The sequence below is a fragment of the Sebastes fasciatus genome, chromosome 8 (genome assembly GCF_043250625.1).
Source record: "Sebastes fasciatus isolate fSebFas1 chromosome 8, fSebFas1.pri, whole genome shotgun sequence".
Classification (NCBI taxonomy): Eukaryota; Metazoa; Chordata; class Actinopteri; order Perciformes; family Sebastidae; genus Sebastes; species Sebastes fasciatus.
In genome coordinates this window covers 13,961,719-13,974,775 of record NC_133802.1, presented here as the reverse complement: position 1 = coordinate 13,974,775, position 13,057 = coordinate 13,961,719, and the positions used below count along the sequence as shown (strand labels likewise).

Here is a 13,057-nt window from a genome sequence, read left to right as displayed (position 1 = left end):
TTTGCAGTTATTAAAAAGCAAACGTCTCTTAACTACAAGCCTCCTTTATGTGCAGTCATGATTATTTTTTCTGGCCAGGGGCTGCAATTCATGCAGCAGTGCTCTAACATAAATGTGCTTCTTAATTTGGGTTGCAACAGTATATTCCCCATTAGCTGGAACAGGACATTTGGTTTAGTACACAAAGTGTTTCAGTTCACTCTATCCTGCAATCCAAATAATTACATACTTATTAGTATAATACAACCTACTTACAGTTCACATCTTACAAATTGTCCCACAAATAAAACGTTGGTGTCAGTGTGTCGACTAGCCCAGTTCATATACGGCTGTTTAATGTTGACATTTTTTTCAGGTCAGTGTTCCACCCTGTCTTATTGATTCAATTAAGTCCCAACTGTTTGTTTCTAACAATTCTCTTGTGTCAGAATCATAGACTGTATATAAAGATGGACGATGTGTCTCAAGTGAAGCCAAAATATCCAAGATATGGGAGCTGCCATCTTGAGATTTTGACGTCATTTGGAGCCTGCGCAGTAGTGATGGGGGCGGCGGAGCCGTGGTATCGAGGTCACCCGCCCGAACCAATCGTGAGCCGAGCACGGCTGCAGCTTGTCAGCGGGAGAGAATCACAGCTGCCAATCATGATGTTTCACCCCCTTTTTATAGTATCAAATAACTAAATAAAACCAAACTTATCCGAAAAATTAACACTTGAACATACATCAGCGTGATAAGAATTACCTAAAATGATAGAAACCATCTTTGGGAAAATTGTATTTGACGTGAACTTTGACTTTTTAGTTTGGCCCATGTCGCATCCGCTAACATGGAGGAGGTGGGATTTATGACCTATACTGCTGCCAGCCACCAGGGGGCAATCTAGATGTTTTGGCTTCACTGTTGGGAGCTATCATTTGGTCCATCTTTATATACAGTCTATGGTCAGAACGCTGAAGTTGTTGGAAATCCATTTTTCTGTAGCTTTGCTAGCAGCGAGGCTTCGTGGATGGCAATGTCAATTTGTCGGTTGGTCGGTCCACCACTTTGGTCCAGACAGAAATATCTCAACAACTATTGGATCGATTGCCATAATATTTTGTAAAGACAGTGATGGTGTCTGGAGACTTGGTCCATTTCCTCTATTGCCACCATGAGGCTGACACACACACATATATGACTGGGGTATAGTTAATGCATCGAATGCGCTAATAACATTCCCATCAGCCTCAGCTGTACTTTGTTTTTAGTGCTAATTGGAAAGTATGATGGTGAACATGTCCCTGATTTTAGCATTTAGCTCAAAGCACAGCTGTGCATACACTAAGTACAGCCTCGTCGTTGTAGACACTATATCCTGGTATGGTAGTACCAGGTAATGTTATGTTTTCTATTCTTGTTGGGCCTCACTTTGTATAACTGGTACTGTGAATTAACGCAAACACAAGAATGAAGAAGTTGTTACCTTTCACAGTAACATAATGGGGACAGGAATCAAGCACTTGTAGGGTTTTGATGACCGTAAATATAAAAAAAGATGACGTGCCTGATGATGAGGATCATATTTGTGGACACAAATAAATGGTAACTACAATTACTGTCTCGCAGTTGTATGCCTCCGCCAACCAGACAAGTTGCAGTTTACATCCATGTCTGTCCAAAATATCCTCACTTCATCATTTTTCCTGTTAGACATTTGTGTGAAATTGTCATAATTAGCATATGATTTCTTGAATTATGGCCAAAAATGTTTTTTGTGAGGTCACAGTGACCTTGACCTTTGACCACTAAAATCTAATCAGCTCATCCTTGAGTCCGAGTGGACATTTGTGCCAAATTTAAAGAAATTCGATCAAGGCGTTCCCAAGATATCAAAAGAATGGGATGGGCGTGAGGTCACAGTGACCTTTGACAACCAAAATCAAATTGGTTGATCTTTGAGTCCAAGTGGACATTTGTGCCAAATTTGAAGAAATTTCCTGAAGGCATGGAGGACAGACAACCCGAAAACCATCGCTCCCATGCATGAACATGCAATAAAGCAGGCACGGCCGGCCTGGCAATCGCAACAAAGCACGGAGAAGCTCAGATTACGACACACAGAGGGAGAGTGACTTCATTTTCTGCTCAAATAGACATTGCACCTCTATATCTTTACAAAGCAAATAGTTGTTTGCTGCTATATTTATGCTCTGGATATCATATAGAGTCATATATATGTAGGAATTTTGGAAAAACACAACACTCACTCAAATGGAAAAGAAATTCATAATTCCCACTGCACCAAAAACAACTGTGACCTCAACACAGCGATATGTATCGAGCCGTGAACGTTGTCTGCCGTTAACACCCCTTTTATTAATGCTTGGGGATTCTGGCTAAGACAAGAAACAGCTGGTGTAGTGTTAAGAGAGAACGCTGGCTAATTAATTAAGCTGTGGGCCACAGAAATTCATTTTGCATATAAGCATTGTGACCACAAACCATAGCCCCTGCACAGAATTGGCTGAAAGACCTCAATTAAACATGCTGTTTAAACAAATATCTACAAGCTTAGAGGAGCTCTCTCTTATGAATAATTCAAAGCCTGGAAGAGGAAATAAATGGGAAATACTGAAATATGTAAAACCTATTTGTAGCTGTGAGCATACAGTAATAATTATGGCGCTGATTGTCCTTAGATTCATTTACTTAAATATGTATTTTTCTTTCAGGCCTAAGCAATTCATTTATTTCTGGGAAAATATATGATACAACACCGGCAAAGTAAACAAGCTTACTACAGAGCCAATAAAGCAAAGGAAATCTTCACTTTGAAGGCTATATAGGGGAAGTTTGTGGTGTTTTACAGAGTGGTCCTTCGATGTCACAGTGGCATGTGCAACAACATCAGGACAGAGTGGGTTTACTGAGCTCCAGATGTGGCGAGGCCTCGGGCTGAGGCTGCACGCCACTTCCCATTGGCGCTGCAGTGGAGCAGCGATGACACTAGTGAGAGCACGGTTGAGAGGAGGTCTAAGGGAGGGGTGGAGGAAGATGTATGTCAAAATAATGTGCCTCCAGGACGCATTATATAAGGCTATTAAATTGTCAGTGTCTAAAACCGCGCATAGAGGATACAACCTTTGTTTGTGACAGCCGAAAATCAATTTTTCATGTTTGTTTCATTGTGAGCTTTGCCAGCGAGTGGTTTCTTTTGTTGGAGCGCACTGAGGAAAAAAAAAAAGCCCTGATCCTCTACTCCTCATTAAAGCTCCTGAAGGGGAGACATGAGGGATTTAAATGATATTTTCACTCTGGAAAGAAATGAAACTATAGGAGCACTCCATATTCTGGATATTAAAGTTGCTTAACATTGAAATGACATCCATGTTGAAAAGGATCAGCTGACAGGGTCGAGGAGGAAGGGCAGCTATAGCTGCTATAATGGACTATCATTGTAGGTAACAGTGTGAGGTGAGAGGACGACAGTGAAACGGATATTACACAGAGTAAAGTATTTATGACTTAAGTCTGAATAAATTATAATATACAGTGGATACTTACAAGTGAGTTGCTTCTGCTTGTATCCCCGCTTCTGCTGCTCTGAATATCTTATCTGCTTCTCGTTCCCTGGCAGCTGCACATTTTACAGCAAACCACTAGGTAAGAGATTATCCGCACAGCGTTGAGAATAGATGACCTTTCATTTATGAGCAGGTTGACCCCGCAGAGCCGACTGTTGGTGGGAGTAAGTTCACGAGGGAGCAAGGCCACCTCCGGCAGCCTCTATCTGCTTTTTGTCTCCGTTATCACCTGATGCACTGCATCACCAGTGGTATGATTTCCTCCACAGGAAACAGACTGCTGCTCGACACATTCAATGCACCTTTGTTCTCACTGCGGTGAGCGTATGTTTCAGTCGAATATCATACAAGAGCTGAGATGTTACTCCTGAAAAAGACGTGATTTGTCACACCTGCAAAGCATATTTTCATGTTTTCAGTAGCCGGATTAAGTTTGAAAAATCAATGTAAGCAGGAGGTTAGTTTTTCTTTAGCAAGTCAAGAAGAATTTCTGTGGTTTCCTCTGGACATGTTCAGGGGTCGAGAAATGCGTGACCCCAAAAGCAACATCTCTGCCCGGCACTTTACAGATGCACGAAAAAATAGGTTCTCTTTTGTGCACGCTCTTTGCACCAAATGAATACAGCACCTTATCATACCGCAGAGAGCAACGCTGCCTGTACAAGGGAGGCAGAGAACAGCCGTGAGCATATCCAAGAGAGTGGCAGGCAGCAATCTGTAAGTAGAGCTGCAGGGTGCGAAGCAGGCTGCCTTGTCCGAATCACTCAGCACACACAAGCACCTACTCAAGGGTCATCCGGCTAATGGACCTCTGGACACACATTCGTTGCAATAAGGCTGTCAATATCTGGGTGCACGAGTGGAACAGTTGCTTATATGCTGTCAAAAGAAATGATTGCGTTCGGAGAGAGCCAAAATCTGTAATCTTCCTGTCTCGTATGCCTTTTCACGCTGCAGGTGTTCTTATTCACAGCTAATAATTTATCTAGAGTTTGAGTGTGTCTGAACATCAGGTCAACATTTTCCCAAATGTGGTTGACTTGTTTTCCTAAACAAAATCCCCTCAATAGATCTAAATTTCTATCGGCAAGGACACAACTGATCTCTCGGCCTCAGTAATCTCGATTTCCGCTGGCAATACCAGTCACCGTGAACTTGTGGCATTTCGCTGCCTTTAATGATTGGCCCGATGGTCTGCAACCAATGGCCTCCTTGCCACCAATTCATGACCCGTCAACCCCAATCCTCCCACCAATCCAACAGGCACACGACACGCAGCGCAGAACAAATGTCCCAGTGTCAGAATCAATCCAGACAGGCTTCCCATCTTCCTCTCATAAAACTGGCATCTCATTTATCCAGGAGTGAGGACTAGCCAAATGGAATGACAGGGCATTTACACTTTTAGTGGCAAAGGGGTCCTGAAGGATTCGAATTGTTCGCTTTGAACTCGTCTGAGGCGCCCGAATGCACGTTTGAAATATTAATTCCATTTCCCTTTTGTTGACATGAGACCACTTCCTAGAAGATATCTTATTTGTGAGTGCATTTTTTTCTCATTTTAAACATTTTTTCTCCTCCAATACACACGTGAGTAATGAAATAAAGGTGTTGGAACAGAAAGTCTCCTGACTCGCAATATTGAGAATATTGAAAAGACCCCTTGCTGATATGCTTGAGGTGCACCGGCGCATAGAGGAAATAACGCTCATGCAGCTACTTCTCCCTTTGAAGTTCTTCTGACAGCATTCGGCTTCCTCTCCTCTGCTGAATCCCGGGATCATAATTATTTACCATAACAGTGACGCGCATCCGCCTGATGAAAACAAAAGTTCGACCGCAGTGATTCGGTCGTATTCTATTCAGTGCAATTTCACAGGGGCCCGCAATCGCACAGATCAAATTGAGAAGGAGCAGTGTAGCATGAATATCAACTGTAATAGCTCAAGAAGGAAAGCAGCAAAGGCGTTCATTGTCTGCCTTTGTGATCTTCAGTACAGAAATTCTCGTGCTATCAAGAGCAAATCTTAATGAAAAACAGCCTCTGTAAAATGTGCTCGCTGAATAATTGGTTGTTAGTCCAAGCTTAACCAATAATATATCAATGAAGGTAATGAAATCAAGATGGAAATATAAACCCAGAATGAAATAAAGGGTTATTTTCTTTGACAATCTAAACACAACCACACCCAGGATAACAAGTGGCGATGGTATCAACTGAAAAGGTGACACTTAAAGCTGCAGTGGGTAGAATTGAAGCAAATATGAATATAAAAAGGTTATTATATATTATAAAACGGTCACTATATCCTGACAGTAGTGCATGAGACAGGTAATCTGAAAAAAATCATGTGCCTCTTTGTCCTCCGGTGCTCCTAATGGCATCTACAAGATTTCACAGACCGGAAGAAAACAACCAATCTGGAGTCTTGCCGTCTCTGAGCAGCTATCAATCACTCGCAAACTCTGATCAAACGGTCAAACTAGACAGCACTGATCAAGTATGAATCAATATTCTGTTACTGTAATGCCTATTTCCTGCCTCAAATGTTTTCAGAAACATCTTGTAGTGTACTGTTTAGCTGTAAAATGGGAACATTTTGACCCGACAGTCGTGTTGAGATCAGTTGAGGAGATACAAAGCACCGCCCACCAGCCGGAGCAAACTTTCTCATTTTACAGCTAAACAGTACACTACAAGATGTTTCTTACAACATTTGAGGAAAGAAATAGGCCTTACAGTAACAGAATATTGATTCATATTTGATCAGCGCTGCCTAGTTTGACTGTTTGATCGGAATTCGTGAATGATTGATAGCTGCTTGTTGAATGAACAGCCAATAGGAACACTCTCTCTCTGAAATGACCTGTGATTGGCCAAAGTCTCCCGTCACAGGCTAGATTTTTTAAAGCCTGAAAACAGAGCCATGAGGAGGTGCAGAAGTCTAGTTTTCTCTCAGAACACTTGAATTGCAGTATGCTGGAAGGTTATTATGGGATTTTTTTCCCAATGATGCCAAAAACGTTCTGCCTACTGCAGAAAAGGAAACATTTTGATGCTTTCAAGAGATCTGTAGCACCCAGAGCGGGAGAGAAAAAATCTCAGAGGGACTCACCGATCGTGTGGATGGTGGTCCGTCCGGGCCTCGTCCCATGATGCTGTTGGATGGTGTCGTAGAAAGTGGCCTGACACAGCTGAATAGCAGTCACGCTGACCCAGAGGCACAGGCAGAGCAGCCAGGACATGACAGGACACATCTGCTAAGGACCGGCAGAGGTGGAGTCAAAGCAAAATACATCATGTTCTCAACCTATGACCTCAACCACCCTCCCCTCCCCAACAAGCGCACACACACTTCATGAGTCGTGTGCAAAATAAATACAAATAAATACATTTTGCACAAGCACTCTGGTCTATAATTGGCCTTAACGCTCCTCAGCGTTCGTCTTTTAGTCATCGGAATTTATCATTAGCATGATTATATAAGTATGACTTCTTCACTGTTTCGTCTTCCTAGTTTGCCCTGTCTTGTCCCTGAGCCACATCGCTGCAAATGTGGAGTGATCCCTGGGGAGTTTTTCCCATGCAGCAGAGATTTCCCCTGACAGGCCGACTCCCTTCAACTCCTGAGCTGTGCTCCTGCCTTCCGAACCTAAATCAAACTTAAAGAAAGATACGATTTTTGCAAGCAGCTGGCTGCCGAGGCTTTTCTGTATCTGTCAGAATAATGTGACAGTGACACAGCAGTAATGGGAATCAAAAGCCTTGTAATGTTTCACCATGCTGTTCAGAAAAAAAGAAAGAAATAGAACAACAGCGAGGAATGCTCCTGGTCATAGGAGAAGGGTTGCTGTGAAGGAAATCTATGCAGGAGAAAATAATAGAAAATGTTTCATCAGGTTAATTCACAGCAGCATCAAACTGCCAAGCATTAGATTATTAACCATCTCGTTAAATGCATTAATTCAGCCTAAAATTTATGATTGGATTTAATTCTTCAGGATATGATTTCAACATTTTTTCAAGTGCATACAAACTTTTATCAAGCCTTAGGAAGACAAAAATATGTATTGCATCCATTTGTACTATTAAGGTCATAAAAGAAGTGCATTCTCCTGATTCTACTCATGAGTGCAGAATACTTTACAGCCCTTTCACATGTATACTGTGCTTTTAAGCATCTAAATATACAATTGTTCAAAAAATGGCTTAATTAACATCTTAAATGAAATTGAAATTCTCTGTATAGTCAATATTAAGTCATATCATGGAATAAGATAACAGAAAAAATGCATCTCAACAATTAATGTGGTCAGATTTCACATTTAAATACAAACTGATTTTATGGAAAACGTATGATTTGCCAGTTTTATGCAAAAAGCTAAATCTCTTGACAATGCCATGATTTATTTTTTTTGCCCCAGAGAGGAGAAAGAAGAAAATCTTACCTGAGCAACCCAACAAAGAGTATATAAATATCTCAACAGAATGACATAAATCCATCCATAATGCCGCTCATGTTGATCCCATCCAATAACTCTGAATTTAGCTCGAGGAGGGAACTCCAGTGACTCTGCCTCCCCGCTCCGCACTTTGATAGCAACAGTCCAGTGATTCAGAAATGACCGTCAAGCCGGAGTCAGGAAATAGATTTACAGCTCTTTCAATTCCACCTTTGAAATATCACTGCTTCCCCTTGAGGAGCTGCTCCCACTGACACTGAATTCATTTGCCCCTTCGCGTTTATAGGCACGTGCGGAGTGCTCCTTAATTAACTGTAGTGGAATCTCTCCTTTCACCGTCTGCATCCTTCCAGTGAGAGGCAGCCTCTGAGCGGCGGGCTCTCGCCGAGTCCCCCCCCACCTCAGCGAGCACCAAGAAACAAATGTTCCCGTGCAGCCTCGCTGTGTGTAAAGACTGTATCACATGTCTTAAAGCCAGACTGCCTCTGGATTAGATGGCATGGTGGGACTCCACCTGATCATATGCTTCTGACAAATGCAAATCAGGGAAAACTGGCAGCACTCACGTCACTGTGACCACATGATTAACAATTATTTACATTTAGAATGGATTTCTTTTTTTCTCCTGAGGGAACATATCCTTTTATTCTTTTCCTTGTTTTGCTGTTGTCAGTTTCTACTCTGCTCCGACATAAAGAGAACATCTTTTAAGTGATTTAAAAGTTATTCCGAGACATAACGAGAAAGTCAGGATGTGATATTACCAGAGAAATGGAGTAAATCCTCGGCCCTGAGCTTACCTTTTTGTTTGTTAGAGGAAAAAAAGATTAGGAAAGAACATGTTTTAACAAGCTGAGCAGATTGTGACGAGATATAACAATGCCCATTCAGCTGAAGGTAATCTTCACCTACAGTGGGGGAGTTCTCCAGTGTATGATGGAGATGTAATGGTGATCGTAGGGGAGGCGAGTGCTGTTATTTGGAGTAAATCAGTGCCAATCTGTGTATGTGTGGGGAAACGGCTCCATCCTCCCCGCTCCTCGCCACCTTCACTATACGTGGTGAGCTCTACTTTTGCATTGTGTCTGGATTTTTTATCGCTGGCATGCAGAACATGCCCAAGGCCTGCAACTCACACTGCCATCTCTACGGCATAAAGACTTCACATTTTTTATTTTGATGCTTGCTCAGGAAGACAGGGTGCATTCCCAGTTCAGGAAGGAGTGAAGAATACGCAGAGTGAGAGGAACAGCGAGAAACTGCCTGAGATGTAGGCGCACGGAAACGCCGCATTAATGTGTGAGGCTTTGGCAGAGTCAACTCTGTGCAGAGGGGATTTGGGACATATAGGAGGAAGCCAAATAGCATAAATTGCTGAGTTGTTCTGAACAGAACAATAGTTTCCGAAGACGGGGTGGTCATTAATTGTTCATAGGGATTTTCCCATGTTGACACTGTGCTTTGACACGCTAGGACTGGATTTCATCCGAGCCATCTGTTTCACAGGGAGTTTGTTCAGAAATATATCGAATTGTCGGAGCACGTCGGAGGTCGTTCCACAGGACCCATTAGAGCTGGAGTGTGGAGCTTTTGTCCCCCCCCTCTGGCGGCAAGAGGAATAACCATGGGAGAGACCATAGAGTGGTGCATCATTGAGCCCTAAAACCCGGAAATAAGTTAGCATTTTAGCACTTCCGGTTCCCTCATCTCGAAGTCAATGGGTTTTTTGAATATGTTTTTGATTAGATGCCTGAAATAAGGTCTGTGGTCAACACAAGCTGAAGAGATTTTAACGTTTTGTTCTACGATATAAAATACGTAAATACCCCACTTGTGAATTTTGAAGCTTTTAAAACTATTACAGTAAACGTCAACACACTGACACGTCCGCCTTTTCAGCAAACGTTAGCTTTTTACTTCTGGCGATCGCATTTACGCTACAAAAATCATAAAAGTCGTGTCCATTTGTGGAGATTATCTTGCTGAACAAAACGTGTAAGTATCATAAACATGTGTTTGCAACAGAGTTTATATTTGCAATAATCCAAAACCCAATGGAAAAAATCCCATTGGCTTTGTTTAGTGGGAACCCGTGCGATGCTAACGTCCTGGTTGGCCTACAAAAATACGTCATCCCTGGAAAACTCGCTTAGCCTTAAATGGTTCCATTTGTAGCGGGTTTAGACAGCTAACATTTGTTTCTTTGTATCTTTAATCTGTTCTGTGTTGGCGGATGTGATTACCCCCGTGACCCTGTTGCTAAGCAAACCTTGACAACACATTAAGCCATCCACACATGATCAGCTGTAAAATCGCTCTGCGCTGACTGTGCCATTGTTTCCTATGGGGAGAACGGTTCAACTTTGACCTCGGTTGCCGCTGACCTTTGAAAGCGCTTCCAATGAGAACAGATGCAACTGTTGTTGCCTAGAAACAGTGAATGGCGTTCCTTACGCTCTTTTTGTTGACATATTTTACCTGTTGCCTACGGAAGGCTCTGCGCCCGACCTCGCGGTGAGTGAGGAGCAAATGTCTTACGTGAAGGCAGCTTCAGTCTAATGTTTTTCTCAGACGCAGAGTGATACTGAAAGTGCTAAATAATTATTATATCACAGTAGGTGTTATTTCCATCTTAAATTAGTGATCTCCCAGTTCATGCGAAACTTACCCTGTCTGTGGCACAGCCCCGAGTACATTGGTTCCTACAGAAGACGTAAATCTTTAAAAACTGGCCACAGATTTTTTCTTTTTAAAAAGTGTTATGATTTCCTTAAACAGCTGGGCTCTGCAGTTCTTTTAAGCAAAAATGACTCAAACAGGAGTAAGTAGTATATAAATGTTGGACTATTTTCAGTGGCGGATGAATAAACACTTTGGTGCCCTAGTGCAGGAGTTCACTTCTGATTGTTAACACATTTCCAAGGACCACTTTCCAAATAGATGATAAAAACAACGACATAACATGACAAAAAGGGGAGAAAAATAAACTGGGCGTGTGTAAAACCAATGTCAGCCGTAGTGACCAAAATAATGATCTAATTACCCTCAGTGAGTGATTTTTGGTTGCAGCTGCCTCCCCCAGTAACTCCACAGCGCTAGGCAAGATAAGCTCCTCTGCGATCGTAAGCTACGAGCTACACGAGGAGCAACCATATAGCTAGCTTTCAAAGTGGCTTTTGACTGAGTTGTTAAGCTTGTGATGACTCTCTGCTGTCCCTTTTCTTCAGGAAATATTCATTTGGCTTCCCAAGGCATCCCGGGTGCTTTGTGTTTAAGTGTCTCTGGAGCTTCGATGGTTTTAGCGCCTCATTCAACAGGATTTCACCACATTTAACACACTGTGCTGTCGGCTCAGCATCACTGCCTGCCATCAGGAATCCAAATGTATTCAGGGCCATAGTTCCTCATCACACGATTTGGAGCTTTTACTGGTGCAGCGTTGTCTCCCACATCAATTTTCCGTTCCAAAATCCATTTTTGTGTCCCTGCATCTGAGGGAACGTTAGCTAGCTAACAGTGGCAAAACACGCTCGTCTCTACCGGATGATGTGTCGTGATTGTCGCGGTGATATTCAAACATAACTGGTCTTTAAAACTATGCATGTTATATTCAAATGTTTTTATTGTGTTTTTAAACATTTACACATTATACAGTATGGCAGCATTGAGTGAATCCCATAAAGGCACTTTAATTTGATGTTTTTCTTAAGCATGTTTGTATATAAAATTAACTGGCTTTGTAAGATAATAATAATTACATTTTAAATTGAATGTAACCATTTGGCAGTACCTCCGTACTGGTTGAGAATAGCTGCTCTAGTGTGTTTTTATGTGGGATTGAGTTCAAAATATACTACAGTGCCCATATTCATGGATGCATTCAGTGCAACGGCCCTGTCTGTCTCTCACCACCAGCCCTCTCTGTGTGCCTGTCATTCTCCTTGTGTGTTCCAGGACTGGGCTCACTGGCCAATCACAACCAAGTCAGTTAAACTTGAGCTTACGCCATAGGCTCCACCGTATAGCCTACTCCATTGTTGCGGCTGTAAAACGGTGGATAAATTGTTTTTTAAGCGTCACAACCTCCTGCGAAATGACTCGTTTCATCTCTTCGGCCCGATAAGATTTAGAAAATTAAGATCCGCATGATTGAATTATTTTATCCCCATTTAAGTTAGCATAGGGCTGAACCGGAAGTTAGCCGACTCAATCTGCACAAGTAGCAGATTTGTCAATAATTTAATACTCTTATCAACAAGGGAGTGGGAAAATATGCGGCTTTATGCAAATGTATGTACATATTTATTATTAAAAATCAATTAACAACATAAAACAATGACAGATATTGTCCAGAGACTCTCACAGGTACTGCATTTAGCATAAAGAAATATGCTCAAATCATAACATGGCAAACTGCAGCCCAACAGGCAACAACAGCTGTCAGTGTGTTAGTGTGCTGACTTGACTATGACTTGCCCCAAACTCCAGCATAAAGTGGGCATTTCTGTAAAGGGGAGACTCTTGGGTACCCATAGAACCCATTTTCATTCATATATCTTGAGGTCAAAGGTCAAGGGACCCCTTTGAAAATGTTAGTTTTTCCTGACCAAGAGAGTTATTTAGCCTCCTGCTTGAAAAGCTAGTTGGTACCAATGGATTCATTAGGTTTTCTAGTTTCACATGTGAGTATTTTCAGCTTTCAAACTGAGCCTGTGACAATCTAAAAATCGCAAATTGTTTTGTTATTGTAATTTTATATACCTGGTGATGTTTTTAATCAATCAAATTTGGCCCGGTGGTTAATAACACATTTTCCTGTGATGTGACAAACTCAGAACACATATTTATTTTTGCGTTACCCGGACTTTAACTTAAAACTGAAAAATTACCATGTAGATATAATCAATACAAATCAATCCTTCATTTGCTTGTTTTGTTTAAATGGTAATATGATTCTGCCCTTAAAGTGTGTTGAGTTGCATTAACAAGGCTGAGTATGCTTTCCTGTGACACCCCTTTACTTCAAT

The 13,057-nt window shown here is 41.8% G+C and overlaps 2 protein-coding genes across 5 annotated transcripts in view; one reads left to right on the top strand and one right to left on the bottom strand.

The window, feature by feature from the left end:
• Positions 1–8,516, bottom strand: part of LOC141772559 (chemokine-like protein TAFA-1) — a 30,138-nt gene extending 21,622 nt beyond the window's left edge. Inside the window, exons 1-2 of one of the 4 annotated variants that reach the window (XM_074643658.1) lie at positions 8,016–8,512; positions 6,683–6,827 (exon numbers count right to left, since the gene is read on the bottom strand). In XM_074643658.1, coding sequence (XP_074499759.1) covers positions 6,683–6,824 — 142 coding nt within the window. In that variant the 5' untranslated portion in view covers positions 6,825–6,827; positions 8,016–8,512. Of the gene's footprint in view, positions 1–6,682; positions 6,828–8,015 lie in introns of all 4 variants that reach the window. The other 3 variants (XM_074643659.1, XM_074643657.1, XM_074643660.1) reach the window with 3 other exon arrangements.
• Positions 1–13,057, top strand: part of LOC141772556 (uncharacterized) — a 77,817-nt gene that overhangs the window by 31,114 nt on the left and 33,646 nt on the right. The gene's annotated exons all lie outside the window — the stretch shown is intronic.